The sequence below is a fragment of the Euleptes europaea genome, chromosome 4 (genome assembly GCF_029931775.1).
Source record: "Euleptes europaea isolate rEulEur1 chromosome 4, rEulEur1.hap1, whole genome shotgun sequence".
Taxonomy (NCBI): Eukaryota; Metazoa; Chordata; class Lepidosauria; order Squamata; family Sphaerodactylidae; genus Euleptes; species Euleptes europaea.
The window spans coordinates 48864240-48892067 of record NC_079315.1 but is presented as its reverse complement, the minus strand read 5'-3'; the positions used below and the strand labels follow the sequence as shown (position 1 = coordinate 48892067).

The following is a 27828-nucleotide window of genomic DNA, read 5'->3' as shown; positions in this document are numbered from 1 at the left end:
TCCTCAGGGAAGCGGCTGTGTCCTTGCATTCCATCAAGGTCAAACTAGGATCCCATAAATCTTCAAAGGAACACCCTCGAAAGGGTTCTTCCTCTGAAGAAATTCGGATTTACTGAGGATAGTACTGGATCCATATCATGTACTTTTGGCTCCGAAAAATCCACAGACATGACTATTCTATGTCACTAACTATCACAGCTAATCTATCCTCACTTTATTGCCTGTTAAGCATCAATGCAGGACGCAGTCTGCCGTGACTCAATGCCCAGCCCAGTCCGCTGCCACCATGTATGAGGGTTCCAGCCTCTGCAAACAAAACAGAGGGGCCTGGACTGAGACTTTGCTACTCCAGCCTTGAGGTTCATTTCTGGGTGGGTAAGAGCCACGCACAAACTCGCCTCACACCTTTGCTCAAATCAATCAACAGAATTTATTGAATAGAGAGAGAGAGAGAGAGAGAAGGCTAACTCTTATTCCAACACAGGCAATAAAAAAGAAACATAAAGCAAATAACTAGCTGTACTAACTACTTACAAACAAAAACTGATTGCATATGGTCTTACTGCCAGTTCCTGTAACCAAAGACGATAACCTGAAAGGAGCCCCCTCCGTGGAAAAACCCTCCCTCTTTCACATCATGGGCCTCATTAGTTTCAGGTGTTCCCAATACCCTCCAGCTGTAGTTCCCTAGGGCGTGAACCTCTCAATGCCAGCATACCCTTTGAGCCAGCCCAGCTGTTATGATAGCTTCTTTCTTACACATAATACTGAAACTTTTTGTGAAGCCAGTTTTATGGAGCAACAGGACAAAATGTTCATCTGAAAAAATGGAAAAGATTCAGAATATGATTGAAACAGCAAGCCTTGAGAAAATGTGATTTTATTCATTCTCCACTGCATGCAACTACAGTTCTTGTGAGAACGGTAACTGAAAATTTCCTTTGCAAAATGCCTTGTGTTTAATGATTTTTACTAATAAACATTACTAGTAAACTATAAGAAGGATCAACTGGAATTTCAGCCAAACTTGAATGCTTTGTGAAAGGTTCCTATATAGATATTTTTTGCAATATATCAACAAATATGTTTATTATAAAAGTGTTGCTTGTCATCTGTGAACCCTCTCATTGACTTTAGAAGTTACCAGATGTTGAAACATCAGCTGATGTAAGAAAGTAGAAATATAATTCAGCTGGAGGAAACCCTGCATATACGGGCCTAGTTAAATAAGTTGGTGTTTCGCAGTTAATGGTGTAGATGGTATCTGTGGGCCTAAGGAGTTAGAAGAGAGGGGCTGAATTTAACATACTGATTTAAAATAAATAGACAATGGTGAATTCTTTCTGCACAGGCAAGAGAATCATGTGACATTCAGTGCCAATAGCACCAAAAATCAACCTGTTCCTTTCATTTCTTCTAAAGGGAAAACCATCTATCACTGTCTGAGTGCTGAACCAGGAGTGCTTAGCGAAGCACTTTCTGGTATGTGCCGGACCATTCAAGCACAGCTGCTGCTGTGAGCGTAATTAATGGGAGAGGGCTGCATTTTTCTGAGATGTAGTGTGTCTTTATTTGCAAAGCTATGTGTCACCTTACACTTCTGGGTTGCAGGATGGAGTGCCAAAGTGTCCTCGATGCAGTGAAATGTCACAGTGCTCTGTAAATAAAAAATGCTATACAATTTGATAAACTGAATTGAAATGAGAGACCATTAAACAAAAAACAACCCTGTCACTTAAATTAAATTGAAAACATGTAAAGATTAGATATAGGAAAGTCATTGTAAAATTCTTTCTTCTTATAGTTCCATTCTGACCAGTTCTTTTTATGTAGCTGTTCTTGCTTAATACATTGGGTCATAACTTTAAAATCCACTTCTGTGTTTCTGTAAAGTTTTTCTGTTAACCAGAAATACAGAATTTCCATTTGCCAAATTCTCCATTCTTAGTCACACATATTAGCATAGATTCTCAATACTGAAATATCTGCCCAGACAGTGTGGCCTTTTTCAATATTAAAAAGAAACAGTTATTTTGGACACTTTAGGATGTGTATTCAAGATCACTCTGAATTTAAAACAATGACAGGACTAATTCAGCATAAAGGCAACCCATTGGTTTAGTTATTATGAATGTAAATACAGACTAGGCTAATGCTCAGACCATACCTCTAATTATCAATTCTCAAGCTTACAGTGTTACTTGATCCACATTTATAAGTAGGTGCATACCTATTGGCGTTTGGTAAACAAACATTTTTTCAGGTATCCAAGGAAAAAAAGCTTCACAAAATGTGGCTGCTTGTTTCTGTTAGACCAGAAATACTAAACATTGTTATGGGCTGATAACCCCTGTAGATTTGTTGCAGCACTGAAGAAGTTTTTAATATTGCGTTTGTAACTTTTGATGACATTTGTAGGTGGTAGTATTGATCCACAGACATTCCAAAAAGGATTGCCATATTCTTTTTTATTAGGACTAACCAAATACTGCCCTGACCTGGATAGCCCAGGCTAGCCTGAACTCATAAGCTCTCGGAAGCTAAGTAGTGTCAGTCCTGGGTAGTATTTGGATGGGAGACCACCAAGGAATACCAGGGTTGCTATGCAGAGGAAGGCGCTGGCAAACCACCTCTTTAGTCTCTTGCCTTGAAAACCCCATAAGGGGTCACCATAAGTCAGCTGCAACTTGACAGCACTTTACACACACAACCAAAATGCCATAGAAACAGCAAGAAAACTTTTGAGTTCCCTAGAACTCTTCATCAGGCTAGATGCAGGACAATATCTAGGGTTCCCAATTGCTCAACAATGGCAGGCAATTGCCCATCAGTTGCTTCTGCTGCCTGTCGATACGCAGCTTGTCGGCGGGCGGAAGCAGGCTGGGTGAAGGGAGGGGGAGTGATTGGCATCACCTACGCAATGACCTCACTTCCAGTTTTTGCGGAAATGTCAGCATCACACCGGTGGATGCTCTAGCACTCACCAAAAGCTCTAACCATAGAGCTTTTTCGCGAGTGCTACAGTGTCTCCCCGGTGCATTGCCAGCACTGCCGCATAAACCAGAAGTGATGTCATCACTTAAGTGCTGCTGATCGAGCCCTTGAACCTGTCTCCCTAAACCTGCTGCCAGTTGCCAGGATGGACCTGGCAGCCCTGCCGATATATAAGTCCCATGCTTTGGGAAGGAGGGTAGGGACAGGGTTGTTGATCCAAGATGGTCCAGCCCAGGTAGCAGGCCATTAATACGATAGTGTATAAATATATTAAATAGATTTTTTAAATTTTATGACTCCTGAGATGCATGTATAGAAGGAGGTTGTATTATAAGATGGTACCAGACTCAGAAAATTATGTTGGAGCCCTGCCAATATCAGATGTTTGTGAGAACTGCATCCCTTTTTCCAGAACCAGGAGTTAGGAGCTTGTTGTAGAAGTTCTCAGTGTGTGGAGGCATAATTTTTGCCATCTTGAAATGCTGGGAGAGTCTAAAAGGGGAGGCAAGTAGACAAGCACTTTTAAATAGGCATTTCGTTTTAGTATCTGGAACTAAAATTAATGTGAACATTCAATTAGGAACAGATTCTGGTGTGGAGTGATGGCTGATATACATGTATTGGGATCATTTCCCCTTATTCCAAGCCTAATGGCTTGTTCACATGCTTAAAAAACACTCTGTATACCAGCACCCCAATAAGCCATACTAAGAAAGCTTTCTTCCCAGCAGTTTAGCAGGAGTGGATAAGTGTAATTCACACCTTTCATTGTCAGATTCACAGATTTCTGGCTCCACATCAGTGTTACAAGCGTATTAAATATTTATTGGTGTGACATATCCAGTTTCAGTCACCTTTATTGGCATGATATGTGACATATCCATTTACAGCCATTTCAAGTTATAAATGCTGTTGTTTGACAGGAACATTTTCCCTTTTCTCTAATTGCAATAAACCACAGACTATACTTTATATTTTACCCTTGAGTGCATGGCTTGATTACTGTTCCTATTCCAGAGCATCTTTCCTTATTTATAACACTGCATTACAAAGCCTTCAGTTATTCTCAGCAGAAACAAAATGGGTTACAGTGGGAAGGTCAAAGAGAGAGAGAGAGAGAGAGAGCCAGCCACACTTACTAAAAGCAACGCTAATTTATTTTGCTGGTCCTCTTTCCAGGTCTGCCTGATATTTCTGGGTTTGTTTCCTGGCTTTAAAGCAAAAGAGAGAGAAAGCTTGAGACAGACAAGTATGTCCAGCTGTCCTTAATCATAGAAGGCATTTTCAAGAAGGCATTTTCAAAATGCATTTTCAAGCATTTTCAACTTTTCATTGCAATAACAGCCTGTGCATTTTGGGGGGCCTGTTTTTTCACTTTGTTTGAAATGGTTTAAATTTTTCTCCTCTCATATCTAGTTACATACATGAAACTGCCTGAATCAGGCCATTGGTCCATCAAGATAAATACTGTCTACTCAGATGGGCAGTGGTTCCCCTGGGTCTCAAACTGAGGTCTTTCACATTATGTACTACCTAATCCTTAACTGGAGATGCTTGAGATTGAACCTGGGGCCTTCTGCATGCCAATTAGTTGCTCTACCCCTGAGGTACAGCCCCTAAACAGGAGGCAGATGCTGGATTTGAATTAATACACTTGGGAACAGTTTCTGTTCCTGCTCGGTCTTTATTGAAGTCGTCTTACCTTCAACCCTGCCCCCAATAACATTCTACCATATATTTCCTACCAAGTCACTCTTCTGTTTATATGTAAGCATTTGTTCTTTAATTCTAAACCACAATTGAGCTGGTCCCAATCATGGTTAGCAGCCCTCAGGTTTTTAGCCCACCAGGATTTTTCCTGCCCTGCTTTCCCATTAGTTGTATCTTTCTGTATGCCCTCTCCTTGTTCCTTGCTTAGTTTTGCTCTCTCCTTCAATGTCTTATTTGCATACATCCCTTACAAGATGTCCCTGAGTGTCAGTCCTCTCTATCTGCCTGTTCAATTGTGACATCAGCTAGTGTTAGTAATCATAGGATTTTATTCATTTCTGGTCAGTGTATTCTGCCTATAATGCTTGACTTAGGCTCTCTCATCAGATGACCCTATAATGCTTGACTTAGGCTCTATCATCAGATGACCTATTGCAAGCTGGTTTTAGTATATGACAATTATTTTATAACAAGACAATGTGTTGGTTTCCTTTGATGTAAAACTACTTCCCAATATTGGATTTAGTATTTTTTCTTTTAAAATCTCTCTTTAAACTATATAACTTTTTTGTGATTTCTTTACAGCTTCAACACACAATGTCAATAGAATAAGTGAGGCACCCTCCAGAACCTGCCATGAACCATTTTGAAGGACCACCTGAAGGAGAGGTGAATGGCGAACTAGCAACTAGGGAAGTGAATGAGTCTGTGGAGGCAGACCTGGAACACTCTGAGGTGGAAGAGGAACAACAACAGTATGCCATTCATTACCCGAGATGTGCCAATGGCAGCCATGAAGGTCATTCTAGACAGGAAGAAGAGGGCATGTTAGCACGGTCAGCTAGTACCGAAAGTGGTTTTCATAATCACACTGATACTGCTGAAGGAGATGTCATAGCCACAACAGAAGATGGCTATGAAGGAGACAGAGTCCTAGATAATGAGGATGAAAGCACTTATTCAGTACAATACAGGCCTGAAGCAGAGGAGTACACAGAAAATGCTGAAGCAGAACATGCTGAGACTATTCATAATCGAACTCTTCCCAATCACTTGCACTTTCATTCTATTGAGCATGAGGAAGCCATGAATGCCGCATATTCGGGCTACGTATACACCCATCGGCTCTTCCATCGAGGGGAAGATGAACAGTATGCAGAACCCTATGCTGACTATAGGCTGCAAGAGCATGTCTACGAGGAGATAGGAGATACTCCTGACCTTGATGCCAGGGAAGGTCTTAGACTCTACGAACAAGAGAGGGAGGAGGCTGACAACTACCGAAAGGAAGCTTTGGGAGCCCGCCTCCATCACTATGATGAACGATCTGATGGGGAGTCTGACAGTCCAGAGAAGGAGGCAGAGTTTGCTCCCTATCCAAGGATGGACAGTTATGATCAAGAGGAAGATATTGACCAAATTGTGGCTGAAGTCAAACAGAGCATGAGTTCTCAGAGTCTGGACAAAGCTGCTGAAGACATGCCAGAAGCAGAGCAGAATGTGGACACTAGTAATGCTCCTACTACTAATGTGCATCATAAAAACAACGGTCAACTTCCAGTTGGCTCTAAGTCTTCTGCTAATGTAGGAGAATCAGTGCAACGATATAGCAAGGAAAAAAGGGATGCCATATCGCTGGCTATCAAAGACATTAAAGAGGCTATTGAAGAAGTAAAGACCAGGACCATTCGTTCTCCTTATACCCCTGATGAACCCAAGGAACCTATTTGGGTGATGAGACAAGACATCAGTCCAACTAGGGATGGTGAGGATCAAAAGCCACTAGAGGGAGATGTAAGTATGCCACACTGTTAAATTACTTTTTTTATTACAGTTTCTGTGGGAAAACAAATTTAATCCTGTAATCTTTACTTTGACATTTTGATATTTGGTATTGGTTTTAACTGCTTTTGAATCTTTTGAATCCCAATCCTTTAACAGATTATGGATCTTTATCTATTCCCTAACCTCATGTCTTTTATAGGGACCCAGCTCTGTAACGATTCACTGCAAACAACCCAGAATAACAGAACCCTGCTTTTTGTCTCATGTAAATCATCCTCCATTAGATATCAAGGTCAGATTAAGAATAGACATTTTTCACTTCCAGAATAATTTAGATCACTTTCAATATCCATTTCAAAAATGCCAGCATCATTGGTTCGGTTTTCTGTTTGTTTTCTTCAGCATATTCTGCCTTACAACTGCATTGTAGAATAAATTAAACAGGAGTCTGGTGGCACTTGAAGAACTTACAAAATTTATTTCATGAGTCAGAGCTCACATCATGTGATAAGTAATGCTTAATGTTAGGCAGGGAAAATTAAAATTCTTAACAGTGTAAGTAAGTATAATCAGGAGCAGACTGGGAAATGAAAATGGTCGTGGAGTGAACTAAACTGAGTGGCCTTGTGGTGCTATAAGACAGTGATGCAGGGTTTACTCTGCTCAGCAATGCAAACAGTGGGTATTAGCCCACCTATTACTTCCTTCTGAAAACTGGTGGCAGTGAAGAGAAAAACAGTTGATGAACTGACCAACTACTATTGCTGATGAAGGATTTGAGCCATGTGCTTGAGCCAGTGGTCATGGGGGATTTCAATTACCCGGATGTCTGTTGGAAGTCCAACTTTGCTAAAAATGCAAGATTCAATAAATTCCGGACTTGTCTTGCTGACAACTTCATTTTCTAGAAAGTGGAAAGGGAAACAAGGGGGTTTGCTATCTTGGACATGATTCCCACCTACAGGGAAGAACTAGTTGATGAAGTTGAAGTAGTGGGCACCCTGGGTATTAGTAACCATGTAATTTTGGAATTTTCAGTCTTGGGGAAAGGTAAAGCTATTCGTAGTCAGACATATAGATTGGACTTTAGGAAAACAAATCCTAACAAACTTAAGCTTATGCTCTGTAGAATCCCATGGTCAGAAATACTCAAGAAGGGAGTTCAAGAGGGCTGAGAGTTTCTTAAAAACAAAATACTGAAGGCACAATCACAAACTATTCCTATGAGAAGGAAAAATGGGAGGAGCCTAAAGAGACCAGGGTGGCTCCATAAATAGCTTTTTAAATATTTAAGAAATAAAAAACACTTGTTTAGGAAGTGAAAGGGAGGGCCTTATAACCAAGGATGAATATAAACAAATAGCCAGTGCTTGTAGGGAGAGTGTTAGGAAAGCTAAAGCTCAGTATGAGCTTAGGCTAGCGAGAGATGCTAAACAACAAAAAATGTTTTTTTTTTCTATGTTCAGAGTAAGAATAAGAACGAGGACATGATAAGCCCATTGCGGGGACTGGATAATGAAATTGTAACAGGAGATGAGGAGAGGGCAGAACTGCTCAATCCCTACTTTTCCTCAGTCTTCTCTTGCAAGGGAAATGGTGCTCAGCATGGCAAAAACAGAAAACATGATGAGGGAAGGGAGTTGCAGCCTATGATTAGCATTAGGGTAGTGCACAAACACCTAGTTTCTTTAAATGAAACAAAGTCCTCAGGGCAAGATGAATTGCAGATGAATTGCATCCAAAGAACTTGCAGATGTAATTTCTGAGCCTCTGTCCATTATTTTTGAGAATTCTTAGAGAACAGGTGAGGTGCCAGAAGATTGGAAGCTGGCAAATGTTGTCCCCATCTTCATGAAGGGGAAAAAGGAGGTTCTGGGTAACTACCAACCCATCAGCTTGACATCTATACCAGGAAAAGTCTTACAACAAATCATCAGTCATTTCATTTCATTTCATTTCATTTCATTAACCTTTATTGGCATACCAACAAATCATCAGTCAGTCCTTGAGCATTTAGAAAGGATGGCTGTGCTTACTAAGAGCCGGCATATGTTTCTCAAGAACAAGTCATGTTAAACTAACCTTATCTCTTTTTTTGAGAAAGTTACTACCTTGCTGGATTGGGGAAAGCTATAGATATAATTTATCTTGATTTCAGTAAAGCTTTTGATAAAGTTTCACATAATATTCTTGTTGACAAATTGGGAAAATGTGGTTTAGATCCTATTACTGTTAGGTGGATCTGTAACTGGTTGACAGATCGCACCCAAAGAGTGCTTGTTAATGGTTCCTCGTCCACTTGGAGAGGAATGACTAGTGGAGTGCCTCAGGGATCTGTCCTGGGCCTGTGTTGTTAAACATCTTTATAAATGATTTGGATGGAGGAATAAAAGGGATGCTTATTAAATTAGCAAATGGTACTAAATTGGGAGGGGTAGCAAATACGGTAGAAGACAGAGCCAGGATACAGGATGATCTTGACAGGCTGGAGAATTGGGCTAAATCTAATAAAATGTATTTCAACAGAGATAAATGTAAAGTTCTGCATTTAGGTAGGAAAAATCAAATGCATAATTATAGGATGGGGAGACTTGTATTAGCAGTAGTGTGTGCAGTTTTTGGTATCACAATTTAAGAAGGAAGTAGACAAGCTGGAACGTGCCCAGAAGAGGAGAACAAAGATGGTGAAAGGTCTGAGGAAAGATTGAAGGAGCTGGGTATGTTTAGCCTGGAGAGGAGACAGCTGAGAGGTGATATGATAACCATCTTCAAGTATTTGAAGGGCTGAGATATGGAGGATGGTGCTGAGTTGTTTTCTTTTGCCCCAGAAGGTTGGACCAGAACCAGCAGGTTGAAATTAAATCAAAAGGGTTTGTGGCTAAACATTAGGAAGAATTTTCTAACAGTTAGAGCGGTTCCTCAGTGGAACAGGCTTCCTTGGCAGGTGGTGGGCTCTCCTTTACTGAACGGTTTTAGGCAGAGGCTAGATGGCCATATGTCAGCAATGCTGATTTTCTGACCTTAGGCAGATCATGAGAGGGAGGGCAGGAAGGTCTGCATCAGTGTTTGGCTCTCGGGGCTTTTTCTTGAATGCCCAGGGTAGTGCCGATAGCCACTTTAGGGTCAGGAAGGAATTTTCCTCCAGGCCAGATTGGCCAGAGATCCTAAAGGTTTTTTTTTTTGAGGGGGTTGCCATCTTCTGCGCATGGAGTAGGGGTCACTGGAGGTGTGTGGGAGAGAGGTCGTTGTGAATTTCCTGCATTGTGCAGAGAGTTGGACTAGATGACCCTGGTTGTCCCTTTCAACTCTATGATTCTATTTAGCCCCTGAGACTCCCAGAGTTGCTAGAGCTTGGTTATGTTTGCTCCCAGTCACTAGTGGACCTCAAGGACAGTGGCCTACTGGGAAATTTCTCTGTAAGTTAAATAGCTAACCCACCCCTTGTCGCGAGAGCTAGCGGATTAGTCAGAGTCCCAGGAAAAACCACCAGACGATCCTTGCTACATAAAACTTAAAATTTATTTAAGTGTTCAGATTCACAGCAATCTCCAACACGAATTCCATCCACTATATTCTCCCACACTTTGGTTACAGAGATATCCACATATATACATTTCCTTACTACCAGCCACCAATCAGGTCAATTCTGAGTCACTGTACCTATTGCTGGACCTTGCATCAGCTTTGGCCTAAACTGGTTCAGGCTGGTTTCCTGAATGACATCAGTCAGGGACTTTCCAGGTACTTTCCATCTAGATGCCCAAAATCTAGATTCTGTCCTTTCAGATACTGATATGTCAGCCTTGCTATTTCTGACACCCCTGAGTATAATATTAACATATGCATGACTAATAAAAGAGAATGTGATTCTTTTACCAGTCTTTCAATTTTTGTATGTATAGTTTTCACACTGTAGTATTGTTTACCATGCATTGAATTCAGTGCAATTTGATTTTCTTTAGATTCCCATCCTCCAATTACATAGCAATTGGCCAAAAAAAATTGATAAAATAGTTAATTATCCTAATGAAGATATAGTCACTCTTCTGTTAACAGATATTTTAGAGAGGAAAACCAGGCTTTTTAATTCTTATTTGAAATGTAATTTGGGAAGACTTCAGATAAGACTAAGTTACAGGGAAAGAAGCAGAAATAAGTGCCCTCCTCATACTATTCCTCTTCTTACTACTCAAAGGTAATATGCTCAAACTCCCTATGCAGGGACAACGGGAACATTTCCCGCAAAAAGAGCTGCAAACATTGTATTTTAAAAATAAATAGAAATATCATCCAACCGGTAGTCCATAGTATTAGCAATTATTGTCTCCTTCATGTACCCATTAAATGAATTTGAGTTTCATTTCCCCCATTTGAGTTTCATTTCCCCTGACCTTTCCCCCATCCCCTGACCTTTTCTGAGCTTCCCGGAGCCGCTGCAGCCCTGCGCGCCAGCAGGAAGCCTTCCCTCTCCCTCATTGGCCGCCCACTGCGGCGCTGCACACCAGCGGGAAGCCTTTTTCTCTCCCTCCCGGGTGTGCATGGGCTACCTGCTGTGGCCCCGTGCACCAGCGGGAAGCCTTTCCCTCTCCCTTCCAGGCTGTCCGCTGTGGCCCTGTGCACCAGCGGGAAGCCTTTCTCTCTCCCTCCCGGGTGTGCATGGGCCACTTGCTGCAGCCCCATATGCCAGCGGGAAGCATTTCCCTCTCCCTCCCGGGCCGCCCACTGCGGCCCCGTGTGCCAGGGGTAAGCATTTCTCTCTCTCTCCCGGGCCGGCCACTGTGGCGCCACGGACCAGCAGGAAGCCTTTCTCCCTCACAGACGCTCACGGGTCACCCACTGCAGCCCTGCGCGCCAGCAGGAAGCCTTTCTCTCTCCCTCACGGGCCGCCCGCTGCTGCCCCGCGCGCCAGTGGGAAGCCTTCCCTCTCCCTCATGGGTGCTCACGGGCTGCCCGCTGTGGCCCCACGTGCCAGCAGGAAGCCTTTCTCTGACCCTCACGGGCCACCTGCTGCGACCCTGTGTGCCAGCTGGAAGCCTTTCCTCCCAGGTGCTCATGGGCTGCCCGCTGCGGCCCCGTGCGCCAGCAGGAAGCCTTTCTCTGACCCTCACGGGCCACCTGCCAACGGGAAGCCTTTCCTCTCTACCAGGCGCTCACGGGCTGCCTGCTGCGGCCCCGTGCGCCAGCGGGAAGCATTTCCCTCTTCCTCCTGGGTGTGCATGGGCTGCCTGCTGTGGCCCCATGCGCCAGCAGGAAGCCTTTCCCTCTCCCTTCCAGGCCACCCGCTGTGGCCCCGTACGCCAGCGGGAAGCCTTTCTCTCTCCCTCCTGGGTGTGCATGGGCTGGATGTCATACCCGGCCCTCCTAACAAAAGAGTTCGACACCCCTGGGCTAGAGTCTCTGTCCCTTGGTCTGTGGCTAGAGGATTAGTAAAGGGACTGGTGATGGCTTGTTACCCTGGGGTTGTGAGGATTCACTCCCCAGTCTTGGTGTTTGTTTTGCCTGACCTGTCGCCATTAAAATCAAGTGATTTGGCAGTGTATAGTATGTTATGCACATGGAAGATACTGGTTTTGAGTACTGTAATTTATTACTTTTGAGGGCAATGTTTCTCTTTCTTTTAGATCAGATTCATTTTGCTTTTAACTTACATTTGAATTAACAACTTTTTCCGTTCTCCGTCTGACGCTAAAGCAGCTTTGCAGAGCATCAGTTTTTCCACAGCAGGATCAATCTATTATTAATAAAGGGAACAGAGAAGGCTACATTGAATAATTAAGCAAGTTTCAGGTGTTTCAAGAACCTAAACAAATGTTACCAGCTGTATGGATATGATTATGTGTTTACGGTTTGCTAAGCAAAAGTTTCAGAACTGCTGTTTAAAACTCATCTGGGAATTCCATTGGGATTCCTATTGATAGTATTAACCCCTAAAAATTATGCAATAAGCCAACTAATTCTGAACAATTTAAAGGCTTGAAAAATTAATAACTCTTGTACCACTGAGAAAAAGGACGCTGGATCGTTAAATTGTGGTGTGTGAACCCTTCATCTCCAAAATTTGTCTTTAATGTATAAGGAACATGTGATGAGAGAAAAGCAATACATAGCATGTTTTTAAGCATTTTTAATTGACAGTAAATGTTACTAATTTCAGTGGGAATTGTTTCTAAATAAGTTCACATGATCCTATATTTATTTACAAAGAAGCAAGTTCCACTAGGTTTACTAGGATTTGGTGCCAATTGAGTATACATCTGATTGCGTCCTTAAGAGTGTGTTTGTGATTTGTCATATAGAAATCTCGTATGATAAATGCTGTTTGGATGATATATGTTGTTATTTTCCATGGTTGGTGTTGCTCTTACATAAATATTTGTTTCCCATAGGGAAATTTATAGAATGTAACAATAGTACGTAGAATATATAACAGGGCCTAGAATATAATGCAGTGTTGTAATAAAGCAAAGTTATTTTTTAAAATCATCTTTTTGAATAAAAGACGCAATACTGTATCATGATTAAAGTTACATGTTGAAGACCGGGGACCATACAGCTGACCACTGGAAGACACTCCAGGCTTTCCAAAAGGAAAGGTGCAATATAATTAAATAGCCATATAGACATTGGGAAACTCAGATTGTGCAGAAGTACAATATATAACAACCTTGGATGGATTGAACCCTTTATGCAGCAAACAGTCCCGGTCATTTAAGGGCACTGGATTTTTCCAGGAGGAGCAAATGCCAGTACCATGGAAATGGAAATGACCTAGTATGGTAAGACCGTATAGATTTAGACTTTTGCAACTCAGATTTGTCAGTGGGATGCAATTTTGTTCATATTCTTATTTGAGGAGAGGAGGACATCCTGACATTTGGGTACTTCTTCTCCCACAATCCCTGGAGGCAGGATATTAGGTCATTCTCTTCCTGCCCCTGAGGAGAAGAGTACCTCCTTGTCCAGATCTTCTCCTACCTCCTTTGCACGTGCAGGACTTGGAGGAATACCTCCAATTACCTTCTGGCCTTTGTTCTGCTGCTGAGTTCCTTTTAGGTCATCATTTCTTTCCCTTGTGTGCCTTATGGTGGGTTTTCTTTTCTTGGGTGAAAACGCATGGTCGCTTTAGCCTCCTTTATTCCCTTTTTCAGCCAGGATCCAGCCAGGATCAAACGCAGTTTGGCGAAAACGCATGCATTTGATCCTGGCGGAATCCTGGCTGCAACAGGGAATAAAGGAGGCTAAAGCGATGGTGCGTTTTTGCCCCTTGTCGTCATTAGAGGGGGAAAAAATGACCCTTTGTCTCCTTGAATATTTCCCAAAGAATTATCTCCCTTTGTCTGATGGATTCCTGTTACCTCCCAGGTATTTGCACTTTCCCACACAACTTAATCTTGTCTGGCTGGTTTCTTCTACTGCAAGCACTTTCAAAGCATCAGAACAGTTGAAAAAGGTTGTTTAGTAAATCTTATTCTGTTTTCTCTTTACTAAAATGTATAGGTTACTTGATAATATAACTAATTAAAGTAAGGGCATGCTGATTTCACAAGCGGACATACATGCAGACATTATGCATTTGTTTTGCTTTACTCTGATTTAGAAGCCTTTTAAAAAACTGAGTCCAAAGGTAAGGATCAAATTCTGCTTTTTTTAAAAAAAATCTAGGTATATTATACAACTCACATTTTATAGTAAATCTGCTTCAAATGTGTACCTTCAAGTCAACAGCAAATTTAAAGCAGGAACAGATGAAGCAGCTGGTAGCCTGCTATGGTAGAATAGCCAATTTATGCATGTTTTTTCAGGACAGTAACAAAGGAGGTTAATCTACATAGGTAGGACACCTGCACCTCATGTTACAGGTTTCATTTGCAAATCGCAGGCATATAATACCACTGGGGGGAAATTGGAGGCACTTGCGGGCTAGGAGACACCTTTGGTAGCTGAAGCAGAGCAGCAGCAAAATCAAAATGGAGAATTTTTGGATGTATCAGGCTGAATATTTCAGGAAAATGGTAGGTGAGATCTGGCAAGAGTCTAAATGGCAATTTGTAGAATGTTTTATTTACCTTCTGAAGACAGTCCAGCAGCATAACAATGATTTTTAATAAGCTTGCCATATATTAGATTACTGCATTTGTCTAACTTCTGTAGATATAAAATAGTAGCATCCATCATTTTCCTGGAAATTTGGGTGAAATAGAATTTTAATTCCTGAGATTTTAGTTAACTCTGCATCAGCTTATGCTACAGTAAAATGGAAAAAAAAATTACGTATATTTTTGTTAGTGATAAATACAATATTTAACTTTTCTCTTCATCAATTTATTTTTGTAATGGTAAAAGTAAAAAATCATTGAAAGGAAAGAAGCCAGCTGAAGGGTGGGGGGCTAAGACTAATTTGCATTGCAGTGTTGGGAACATACCTGCAACTGTGTCCTTAGCCTGGTTGAGGAGTGGGAAGGCATCTGCAAGTCCCCAGAACACATTAAAAGGGTTTTTCCCCCTCCCTCTCTGGAAGGGGTTTGGTACCCTGTCATTGATCTTCCTTTGGAAGGGCTCAGAGCAACTTGCATACAATCTCAGGAGGTCTCCAATCGAGACAGTTTACAGGGGCCAGACCAGTTTAGCACTAGCAGTAAAACTGCATCAAGTGCCTTTGTAATTTTCTTTAACTTGTTGGTACATTAACAGTGTGGGCTTCAATAAATATAAGTAAATCAGCAGGGGTGTGGGCTTGAGGAAAAAATAGACAGAAGATAGATAAAAGATACAATCCTGTAATTCTTTGTATTAACCACGATCTTACTGGAGAGATTCTTAACATTTTTTGTGCCTTGGGCCCTGTGGACCCCTTCTCAGTATAATGTTTTTAAATGCATAAAATAAAATGCATAGCATTACAAAGGAAATGAATTACACTGAAATACAGTTATGCTAAATTTCAGTTAGAGGTTAGTGAAAATAAAAATATTTTTTTCCTCCATCCAAGTTCACAGACCCCCTGAAATCTATCCATAGATCCCTTGGGGGTCCATGGATCCCAGGTTAAGAACCCCTGTCTTACTGGAAACTAGATTTGTTCCTTACTTTATTTTCTATTAAATTTCACCAAAAGCAAAGATTAAAATAGTAAAAGTCTTCATTGCAGAAGTACTTTCAGGTTGGTAACCATGTTAGTCTGCCGTAGAAGAGCAAGATTTGAGTCCAGTAGCACCTTACAGACCGACAGTATTTCTAGGGTATAAGCTTTGAGAGTCAAAGTTCCTTTCATCAAATACAAGTAGGAATGGAGATCCCTGAGCTCTTATATCCCAGTCAGAAGGTAGGAGTGGTGTTGCAGAGAAGGGAGTCAAGATACCATGCAAACACAGAAAAAGTATTTTAGTCAGGGCTGAGGCTGGAAGGTTTTGGGGTCTACTCCATATTTGAAATTCTATAGGTTCATTATTACAGAGCTAAATTTCTGCAGATAAATGTAGTTTATTAAATTTGCAGCTTGCTTGTATGCTTGCTGTAAAAAAATCAAACTAACCTCATCATGCTAAAAAAGTAGTCTTCAAAATGTAATTATTTCTTCTAAACTTAGGATTCTATGTTTAATACTTAAGTATAGCTTTTTAAAATATTGCTTAAATTGGTTGCTTAAACAAACATCAATATATCTGTTTCCAAACAGCGCCATAGAGCGTATGATTGATAGAGCTGCAAAATAGAGCTAGGAACAGAACAGGGGGATTTCTCTACAAACCTGAAGAAAGCTCCAGGGCTTCAGAAAAATCTGAAATCTAAAAAAAACAAAAACATTGGGGATTTAAAACTTCCCAAAATAACAGAAACAATGCATATAGCTTTAAGAAAAGGATGTCCACTGAACTTTCAGTAGCTGCTGAGGATTTCTAAGCAGCCACAACAATATTCCCAAGACGTTCAAGCCTCGGTTTCTGTAAAGGAAAGCTGGGGGGGGGGGTGCTGCTAGGCTTGGTTTCTGTCAGTAAAAAGCAGGAGGGAAGAGCAGGATCCTTTATAGGGTTGTTTTAGTCTTTGAGGGAGGACTCATCAGGGCCAGGCCCCCAGAAACCACTGGGCTACTTGCTACCATGTGACTTGCATGACCCTGCAGCCACCTCATGAAAGCCAATGTGGTGTAGTGGTTAAAGTTTTATACTAGGATCTGGAAGTCCCAGGTTCAAATCACCCCTCTGCTGTGGAAGCTCACTGGGTAACCTTGGGCCAGTTACGCATTCTGAACCTAACTTACCTCACAAGTTTTTTGAGTATAAAATTGCATAGAGGAGAATGATGTAATTTTCTTTAGGGTCCTATTGGGGAGAAATGCAGGATATAAATGACATAACTAATAAATATTTCTGCAGATGGGGTACAGTTGGTATGCTGGTTGGTTGGTGACAAGGAGACTGGGAAAGGTGATGATGAGCCCTGCCAGGAAGAGGGAAAAGAGGAATTAATGTGGGGAGGGGGAAATAGGAGAAAGAGAAGTGCTCCACACAAATCCTTGTGGGTTTCCTACCATGCAACTGGGCCCAGTCCTGGACCTGGCACTGTGTAACTAGGCCATTGTAGGGGCTGCTGTTGAGGAGGAGGAGGAGGAGGGAAAGCTGAAGAAAGGCATATAGGTAGGTTGGCTGTTGGGTGGGAAGGAGTGAAGCAGGAAAAGGGAAGGCTATGGGGGTGCCCGGGAAGGGAAAGGGAAAATAGTGGAGGAGATAAACATGAGATATCCCTTGCAAGTCTTTGTGGGTCCCCCACTTGTCTAATTTAATTCTACATATATTCCTAAAATTACAGTCCTCTTAACCAGATCTACTTGGAAATAAAAGTAAAGGGACCTGCTTCCACACATTTCAGATCAAATGATAATCTGTTGATTTTTTTTTTGCCTCCTTGTGATATACTGTGTGTTTTCTGTTTTCCTTGAAACCCTATTTCCAGCCCATTTCTTTGTCTTTTTAAATATCTTTTGGGGGGGCCTCTCTTGTTGACTCAGGATTTAATTCTGTTGTATTTTCTTCTAGTCTTCATCTCCTGATTCATCGTCTCCTCGAGGTGCTGAATCATCAGGTATGCAGCATCATCAGGATGTCTGTGGTATGGCAGAAACACCTGCTAATAAGGAGGTAAAGTACATTTTTTTAAATCAGTGGTTTTATTGGAGATGTTTCTCATATATAGGTCTCAATTGTGTTCTGTGCTTTAAATCTTAAATACAGCTTGGAATACTTACTCACAAGTAAATTCCATTCTTTTAATGGGAATCTATTCATTGATAAGCAGTCTTATTTAGAAACATAGTCTTAATATGGTTAGATGAAATTTTAACAAATCAAAGCTGTGACCTTAGACATGAGCACTGTTGGAATCAATTACACAGTTTGAATCTATCTAGAATCAGCAAGTTTTGTGTTTTTTTAAAAAAGTTTTATTAATTTTTTAACAAAAAATATACAACACAAAACAACTAAAAAAATACACAATACATTTTAACACCCAAACCTAGACTAACATAACAATAAATCAGTACAAAATTTTAACTGGGTAAATATGCACATAATGACTCTCACTATCTTCTCTACACTCCACTTTTATAACATTATATCGTAAATTTTACTATTTTTTTTATTTAAAAAGTTATTTCCCACAAAATAAATGCTTTAAATTGATCTTATAAGGCTACCATTATTAAATCAAACTAAATACCATATATTCTTAAATTGACTTATTTATATTTGCTATATTCTATATCTGTCTATTAATTAAACAATTTCAATTCAGATTAAACATAAACTACACAGCATAGGCATTATATAACTTCCATTTCTTCTTGAACTCTTCAGTGGATCTTTTATTCACATAATTCGTCACCTTGGCCATTACTGCATATTTTAATTTATCTTTCCAATCTTCTATGTTTGGACGTTCTTCTAGTTTCCACTTTGTAGCAATAACCACTCTTGCAGCTGTAATCATATATCTGAACAATTCCTCCGTATACTTCCCTATTACTGATGGTAAAATTCCTAACAACATTACTTCAGGGTACATTGCGAATTTAATCTTCAAATTCTTTTTGTATTTCAGAATGAACTTCACACCAAACAATTTTAAGCTCTTTACAAAACCACCATGTATGAAAAAAAGTTCTACTTCCTTGCATTTCCAGCAATGGCCAGATATATTCTTGTTCATCTTTCTAATGTCCATTTAACCATACATGGCTTGACTTGTTCAGACTCTGTAACATATTTGAGTAGCAGCTTATATATCTTGCCCAAAAGATGATCCTTGTTTTTCATTATCAAATTTTCAAATTCTGTCATTTCTCTCCGTTTACCCTCTGAAAGACAGTCTTCCCTTAATCTCGAGACCAGTTGACAATATGTTAGCCACCTTATTTTTTTGTTCTCTTCCTTCATTGGTTTCCACGTTTTAATTTGTCCACGTGTATCAGTCATATCCTGGTAGGCTACATAATCATTGAGCTTCCTTTCTACATCGGGCCTTCCCTCCGCCGATCGGGGAGTGGATGAGCCATTACCATCCGAAGCCCAGGAAGCGTGGATGTCGGTGGATGGTAATGTACCCACCCCCAGACCGGGCCAGTTTAAAGAACACTGCTGCATTTCTCCTGAGGTTGCGGCTATGATAGCTCAGGCCTTCGCTTGGAGACAAGCCGGCCCTTCTAACCCCACTTTCAACCCTAGTTTGGGGAGAGCTCTATATGCCCAAGCTTATTCGTCCTCTCACTCTCAGGTGGGCAGTGAGTCTTGCTGTGTACATGGGGGAGCCCCAAGGCCCTGGCCAACCAAGTTGGCCTTGAAATCGCCCTGCACCCACTCTCAGGAGCTTCCAGATGATGTTATCTCTATTGGCTCTTCCTATGCAGAAGAGGCCAGGGAGGAAGGGGAGTATTCCTCGGATCTCGAGGAGCCCCGGGAGGGAGAAGAGAACCAACCTAGATTATTTTCTGCTTACGATTATCAGTCCCTTCTTACTAAGGCACTCATTGCTTTAGAGCTCAATGAGGAAATTCCTCTACAGAGGAGCCTAAATCCACATGGCCCGATGGCACCAAGGCATATTTTCCCAGGGATTCTTTCGAAGAGAAGAAGGTCCCTCTCCCCAAATATTTTCAGAGGCTTATCAGGGCTGAGTGGGATAGGCTTACCTCCAATAGGCAATTCCCATGGTCTGTTAAAAAGCTATACGAGATGTCCACCCCCACAATGGAACTTCTGAGTCTGCCGGTGGTGGATGCACCTGTAGCAGCTCTTCAGTCCCCAGATGGTTTATCTGAGGAGGGGATGGGTACCATTAAGGATCAATGGGATCATAAAATGGAGTTTATGTCTAAAAAGGTGCATGAGTCTTCAGCCCTAGCCATTCAGGCTACTGCCACGGCAGCCATCATTGCCAGGGCATCTATTGCCTGGTCAAAGAAGATTACTAAGCTCCTCTCAGGAGCAGATAAATGGATCATGGATGGTATGGAAAGGATTTTTCCTGGCAGACGCGTCTTTGGACGCTCTGACATTCTCTGCTCAATCTATGGCCTCTAATGCCGCAATCCGCAGAGCCTTATGCCTCACATCCTAGCAGGTAGAGGTTAAATCTAAGTCCATGCTCTTAGCCTATCCATTACAGGGTGGTAAGCTGTTCGGGGAATGCCTGGACAAAATGCTCACTGAGACAAAAGACAAAAAACGTACCATGCCGAACCCAAAAAAAAGCACACTAAAGGTTTTTCCCAGTCCTTTCGTTCCTCCCATACCCTTCCCCGATTCAGGCAAGACTAGAGACGCTCCTCATAGTCCAACAACCGGCAGCCTTTTCATCACCAGGGCCGCTTCAACCGCCCCTTCCAACAGCAGCAGTTTAGAGGAGACAAAGGGGACAAGTTTACCAAGTCAGCAAAACAATGACGCCAACCCTGCCCAGGTAGGGGGAAGACTGTAGCTCTTCAGCCCCCAATGGTTAGGATCAACATCCCGGTCCACTTCCAAACATGCAAGAAACATGGACGTCATAGCTCATCTGTTAAACATAGGAGCTGTGGAGGAGGTTCCCCTGGGGGAACGCTTCTGAGGAGTATATTCGATCTTCTTCACGGTCCCCAAAAAGAATGGGGACTGGAAAGCCATACTAGATCTAAAATTCATCAACAAGTATATGCCCGTGAAGCATTTCCATATGGAGACCCTCCAGTCCATTGTAGAGGCCCTTCTCCATGGCTCCTTTATGACGTCCATTGATCTGAGAGAGGCATACCTACATATCCCCATTCATCCCAACCACAGGAGGTTTTTGAGGTTCTCTTACGACAATATCCATCTTCAATTCAGAGCCCTTCCTTTTAGTCTCGGGTTGGCGCCCCATGTTTTTTCCAAGGTGCTAGTGACCCTCATGGCTGTCTTACGGAGAGAAGGGACATAGGTCCATCCGTATTTGGACGACCTCTTCATCTGCTCATCGTCCGCCTGGGCCTCCCGTGCTCACACGATTCAGGTCATCAACTGCTCGAGGACCACGGGTACCTCATAAACCAGGGAAAAACTAATCTACAGCTGACCCAGAGGATCCTGCATCTGGGAGTGATCCTGGACACCGCCACAGACACGGTCTTCCTCCCTGTCAGGCTTCAGCAACACATGGCATTCCTGGTATCATGGACTTCACTCCAGACGATGCAGCAAGTTAAAAGTTTTATTCAGAAAGTCAGTGAGTTCAGCAAGTCATAGAAACAAGGCTAGAAGACAGGCATGGGGAAATATTGGTACATATATAGGGTAAATACAATGGGGTTGATTAGGTTTTAGAAACAAAGAAACAATACAGAAGTTAACTACCGGTAAAGACTTAAGACCACGCATACAGGAAATAAACGTGTGCATTAACTGGCTGATCTTCCTGAGCTCCCGGCTTTGTTTTGCGGGACCTGGTATCAGATCAGCGATTACTCGGGCTGGTCTCCATAGAGGTGCAGATCTTGGGCAGGAGACTGGGGGCAAACGGGGGGGGGGGGAGCGGAGTGCACAAAAACTCCATTTTGTCCATGGGGGAAACCATCTTGTTTGGATCCGGGGTCGATAGAGAGCCTAGCTGACACTCCCAGAGGAGAAAGCACAGAAGATTGCTCTACTTGCAAGGTCTGTCTCCAGGGCTCATCAGTCCTCCCTCCTTGTCTTGGCAAGGCTTCAGGGCCTCATGATCTCCTGTATGGCAGCAAAGCCTTGGGTTCGATTCCACGCTTGCCCTCTCCAATGGCTCCTTCAACCACACTAGCTCAACATCACACAGAAGATCGACAAAAGGGTTCTGATATCTCCAGAGGTGAAGAGGAGTCTTCAGTGGTGGGCTCACGTCCCAACCTTCTGAAGGGAAAGCCGTTCATTCTTCCGGAGCCCATCCAGATCTTCACGGATGCCTCCCTAGAAGGATGGGGTGCCACTGTGGGAGATCACGTGACCCAAGGCCTATGGTCCCTTGCAGAGAGGTGCCTCCACATCAACCTGCTGGAGCTGAGAGCCATTCGTCTGGGACTTCTTCACTTCTTACCCATCGTCAAAGACACAAACATTCTGATCAGGACTGACAATGTATCCTCTAAGGCCCACCTAAACAAACAAGGTAGGTCCTGGTCATTGGCCCTTCACCAGGAGGCCAAAAAATTCTCCGGTGGGCAGAAAAGAACCTTCTTTGCCTCAAGGCCGAACACATCCAGGGGACCCAGAACATCCGTGCCGACTGGCTGAGCCAATGTGCCATAGACAAAGGGGAATGGTCACTCTGCCAACAAGCCTTCCAGATGGTGATGTCACGATCTGGATCTCTCTAGGTAGACCTCTTCGCCTTGGGACTGAACCATCGCCTTCCCAGGTTTTTCACCAGATTCTTTCACCCAAGAGCAGAACAGATTGACGCCCTCCTTTGCCCGTAGCCACAGGGGACCCTGTACGCCTTTCTGCCGCTTCCCATCCTACCGCAGGTAATTAGGAAGATCCGGGCAGAGAGAGCATTTGTGATTCTGATCGTGCCGGATTAGCCTCACCGCCCGTGGTACGCACATATGACAGAAATGTCCACCCGGACTCCATGGCATCTTCCCTTGATTCCAGGCCTCCACCAACAGGGACCCATAATCCACCCCATTCCTGGATAGTTCAAGCTAACCGTATGGACCTTGAAAGGTTCCGCTTAAATCAACTAGGCTTATCAGCAGAGGTCATCTCTACCATCCTTGAGGCTAGATGTCCTTCCATGAGAAGAGCCTATGACTATACATGGAAGACCTTTCTTAGATGGTGCCGGAGGAAAGGTAAAGACCCTCTCTCTATTCAACTACCTTCGCTTCTCGCCTTCTTGCAGGACTGGGTTACACAGAAGCTTAGACCGGCTACTCTCCGCAAGCAAGTTGCGGCCCTTGCCTCAGTCATTCCCATGCTGGACAGTCATCAGTTGGCCTCTCATCCTCAGGTTAGGGCCTTTCTTAAAGGAGCATCACAGACCAATCCTCCTCCCATCTACCGCTTCTCCACCTGGTACCTTAACACAGTTCTTCGAGCTATCATCAAAGCCCTTTTCGAACCATCGAGGGAGGTACCGCTCAGGTTCCTGGCCATGAAGATGATCTTTCTGACTGCAGTTACCTCAGCCAGAAAGATTTCAGAGCTGGGGGCGCTCTTCATATGTAAAGAGCGCTGCGTTTTCTATAAGGATAAGGTGACCCTATGCCTTGACCCTGCCTTGGTTCCGAAGGTAAATTCATTGTTCCACAGACAACAGGATCATTTTCCATCCTTCTGCCCAAATCCATCTAACCCAAAGGAACGGGATTGGCACAACTTCAACATTTGCAGAGCAGTTAAAATCTACATTGACCGGACCTCCTCATTTAGGTGTTTGGACACCTTGTTTGTTTCTATCTCGCCTCCAAACAAGGGACTTAAGATGTCTAGACACTCCTTGAGCTGTGCCGTAAAGCTCTGTATCGCAGAGTCCTACCGCACCAGCAAACTCCCCGTTCCCGATGGGATCACAGCCCATTCTGTCCGCAGTGCATCAACCACTGCAGCTTCCAATAAACAGGCGTCAGTGGAGGAAATATGCAGGGCGGCCACCTGGTCTTTGATTTCTACCTTTGTCCCCCACTACCGCATCAACACCTCCCCCTCCGCTGAAGCCGCCTTTGGCAGAAGTGTTCTGCAGCACATGGTTGAGGACGAAATGGAAGATTAGGAATCCCACCCAAGAAATCAGCTCTTGAACATCCCAATCTTTCAAGATGCTCTTCCCTCAGAGTGGGAATGTAGCCTTGTTTACTCACCGAGAGGGCCCTTTCCGCTCTGAAGTAGAAGGGCATCTTGGCCACCCGAATAAGCACATACAACACAATGGGTGGTTTGCTAAACAAGGGATGCTCCCGGTGGATATGTTGCCTTCCTCATGTTCCTTCTGGCTTCTGGCATGTTGTTCTCGTTGTTCAGTAGTCCAGTCTACAGTTATTCCTGTTCGTTTATACACGTTTCTCGTTTGTACCTGTTGTGGGCTACTTAGTTGTTTTTTCAGGCTGTTCCTGTCTCCGTAGCTGGCTTGTCAAGAAAACTGGAAGCTATGGGCTTTCCCGCCAGAGAGACAGGAAGTAGAACTTCGATCCTGCCTCCCCAAGCAATGGGCGGGAAAACCCAAGCTTTCAAGATTCCCTTCTACCTCAGAGCAGAAAGAGCCCTCTCGGTGAGTAAACAAGGCTACATTCTCTACATCAAAAAATGTAAATGCTACTTTCTTGACTTTCTTCTTAACATGTTCTGTTGCGTTTAAAACAAAACAGACATTGTTTTTCATTTGCATTTTTGGTATGACACCTGTTTCATCTTGATGTACAATCCTCATTATCTTTTTCTTGAATCTTTCTTCTGTTATGGCAGCAAACAATTTGTAATCCAAGTTCAGAAGTGAGATAGGTGTGTATGATTGTGGTAACAAAGGATCATTCCCTTATTTTTATATTATTGAAATATATGCTTCTTGCCAAGGTGGGGGGATATTTCCCTCTTTGGTTATATCATTCATTACTTTTTGGAGCTTCAATGCTATCTCCTCTTCAAAACCCTTACAATACTTGGCTGTATGACCACCCGGACCCAGTGTTTTGTCCTGTTTCAACTTTCCATTAGCTTGTATAATTTATTGTATTGTTATACTTTGATTTAACATTTCTTTCTCCTCTTTTGTAAATGACTCCGTTTGACCTTCTTTTATATATTCCTCCATCCCTTCTTGAGTAGTCCAATTGTTTTTATATAGTTGGGGGGGGGGAAGGAATGAAATTGCTCTTTGATGTCCTTTTCCATATAGCTTGTCCTATTTTCTTTCTTGACCCCAATTATAGTTCTTTTTTCAGATTCTTTCCTTAGACAATATGAGAGATATCTGCCAGGGTTATTACCATGTTCAACAAATTATTGATACCCTATGGTGAACGTTTATGCCCTTGTTCTGATGGGAGCATAGAGACCCTTGAACATGCCATTTTTGACTGCAAAATATATAATAAAATAAGAGAAGACATTTCCTTTGTAATAGCTGGCCACCCAGGGAGAATTAGAGCAACTCGTCTTTCTAACATGCTCTCAGATAAGGACACTGAGCTAACCTTTAAAATGGCCAAATTTGGATGGCGAGTAATGAAGACTAGGGGAGCATGGGTTGAACCTGATGGATGAGTGTTTTTATATTTATATATGGACTGTAACTGTGTTTTATTTAAGCTTAGTTTTTAATGGTTCTCTTATGATTATGTTTGACAAGTATTTATTTATATATATATATATATATATAGTTATTCTTTTATGTAAAATATTTTATTGTTGGTCTTGGACCGTATTAAAGTAAATCATCAATCAACAAATTGTTTTGCAAATTTAATCTTATTTTGCAGTTCTTCTGTATCTAGCATATCCAGATAATTTCTCAACGTTTTGATTTCCTTCAAAACAGTCTTCTTTTGTGATGTAGCATGTTGCTCTTCTAGGTTCTTTAGATTCTCCCAAAGTTTCTTTCTTTGTTCTTGTCTCTCTTTCTTCATTCTGGAATTTATAGCAATTACAGTGCATTCCTTACCTTTCGGCGTTCGGGAACGGTTTAGCCTAGGCATTGCCACGGCGTCTCCAAAGCCATTTAACTGCCGCCAAAAGACAAAAAAAGCCTTTTAGATGGGTTTTTTTTTTTGTAAAAATGGGGCTTTTCACCCCATAGAGAACAGCGATGCCACACCTGCTAAAAAACAGGCGCAGCAACGCCATTCTCCCTGCCGGCATTCCAGGCTGAATGGGGACAGGAAGCTGCCTACAGGCAGCTCCACCCCTGGAAACGCCCCCTGAAATGCCCCCTGGAATGCCAGAGTGGGCCTTTACACTGCTGGGTTGTGGGTGGAAGGCCTAGCCGGAGTTCCAGGGCGGCACTGAAAAAAATTCTCAAAAAATTGTTCTCTTGCATTACTGGGGACATATATTTCCCCAAGGGTGAAAATCTTGCCCTTAATTCTCTGTAATTTTAAAATTAGAAATCTTCCTTCTGTATCCTTGGCTTCTCCCAACACCTTTATTTGAGGGTTTTTAATATAGATTGCCATACCTTTTTTTAATTTTGCCGATGAAAGATAAAGATAGCCAAATTTCTTGTTGTCTAAAATATGTTCATGTTTTATTTTTATATGAGTTTCTTAAAGACAAACCATATCTGCCCCCAGTTTGCTTAAAGCATGGTATATCTTATTGCGCTTAGATGGGAAATTTAAACCATTAACATTACTGAAATAACCTTTAATTTCTCCATGTTGAAGTTTGATTCCTAATTGGCGGTAGCTTCTCCGAGTTTATCTTCTTCACTTTCTGAATGTTCACCTTCCTCTTGCTCTGAAAATAAGTTACTTTCTTTTCCTTGTGTAGGTTGTGTTGCATCCTTTTGCTTGTCCTTTTCTTCCTTGCCTCTTTGATTGGTTGCTTTGTGTTTATCTTTTTTTAAAAAATATTTTGAATAATCTGTTTTAGAAAGGTAAATTCTTTTCCTGAGCACACTTGCTGGTAGATCTTGAAAGATCTAGATCTGTTTTCCTTTATATGTTAAAGGGATCAATCTTTGCTGTTGCAAGATCATGTCTCTTGTTTTCTTTTGTGAAAACTTGACTAGGATGTCCCTTGGAAGGTTATTCCTCTTAGCATATACAGAATTAATTCTATAAATGTTATTTATATAAAGAAAATCATCTTGTACTTTCATATAATCTTGAATTAATTATTTGAAGCTTCCCTCTATGTTATCCTTATCAAAATTTTCATCTAATCAGCGAAATCTTAAATTGGATTCTCTATTCTGAATTTTTAAGATCTCAGTTCTTTGTTCCGCACTGTCATTCTTGTTTCCATAAATGAGTTTCCACTGTTTGATGTTTAGTCTTCAGATCTTTTATATCCTTAAGTGTTTCTGAAATCTGCAATTTTATATCCGTTAAAGTATTTTGCAGATCTTTTTTAGATGAGTATCTCCACTCTCATATGTGCCTCGGATTGTTGTGCTGTAGATTGTAGTCTGACCTCAGGTCCTGATATTTGATTTGCCAGTGCTTGAAGTTATGCTGAGAGCGACTTAGAAGATTTTGCCATAACTTCTAGTTCTTCCTCCTCCTCTTCAAATTCTTCTTCTAATTGTTTAGATTTGTTGTGTTTGCCTCTCTTTCCGCTCATAAGATAATCTCTGTTTCTCCTCCATATAACATTCCCCTTAAAATACTATGCAGCACACAATTAGGCTTATTAGATAATTAGTATATTAAAATTACAACTATGCTATATTAGTTTCTAAGTCACTATTTTAATTGATTAGTTCATTAATAATATTATTTTGAGCTATTAAAAAATCCAAAGTCCTTTAGTAAGAAAACTTAGAAAAAGAAAAAGGAATTTAAAAAAAATCCCAAGCAATGAGAAAAAACAGGAAAAAAGGATTATCAAAAATAGACTATAGAACCACCATAAAAAGAGGAATATGTGTATATGTATATAATAAAGGGAAAAGATTAAAAAGTTTAAAATCCTGATCAGAGAATACTATCCAACTTGAGATCAGCATCTTATCCTATTATAGACCTTTCATTGGCTTGCTTCTTCTTCCATATTTGACTGGTTTTCACTAGGAATTTCCACTGCTAACCACTTCAAAGATTAAAACCAAGCAAAAGTAATGGCATACAAAAGCCACATGATGTCAGGCTATCCCCAAAAAGGTGTTTTTCTTGTGAGGTGTCTTCTCCATCTAAGCAGATTTTAA

At 41.8% G+C, this 27828-nt stretch overlaps 1 protein-coding gene across 2 annotated transcripts in view; it reads left to right on the top strand.

The window, feature by feature from the left end:
* Positions 1-5294: 5294 nt before the first annotated feature.
* APBA1 (amyloid beta precursor protein binding family A member 1) overlaps positions 5295-27828 on the top strand; it is a 54792-nt gene continuing 32258 nt past the window's right edge. For both annotated transcript variants that reach the window (XM_056848690.1, XM_056848689.1), the window contains exons 1-2: positions 5295-6498; positions 17523-17624. In XM_056848690.1, coding sequence (XP_056704668.1) covers positions 5341-6498; positions 17523-17624 — 1260 coding nt within the window. In that variant the 5' untranslated portion in view covers positions 5295-5340. The remainder of the gene's footprint in view (positions 6499-17522; positions 17625-27828) is intronic.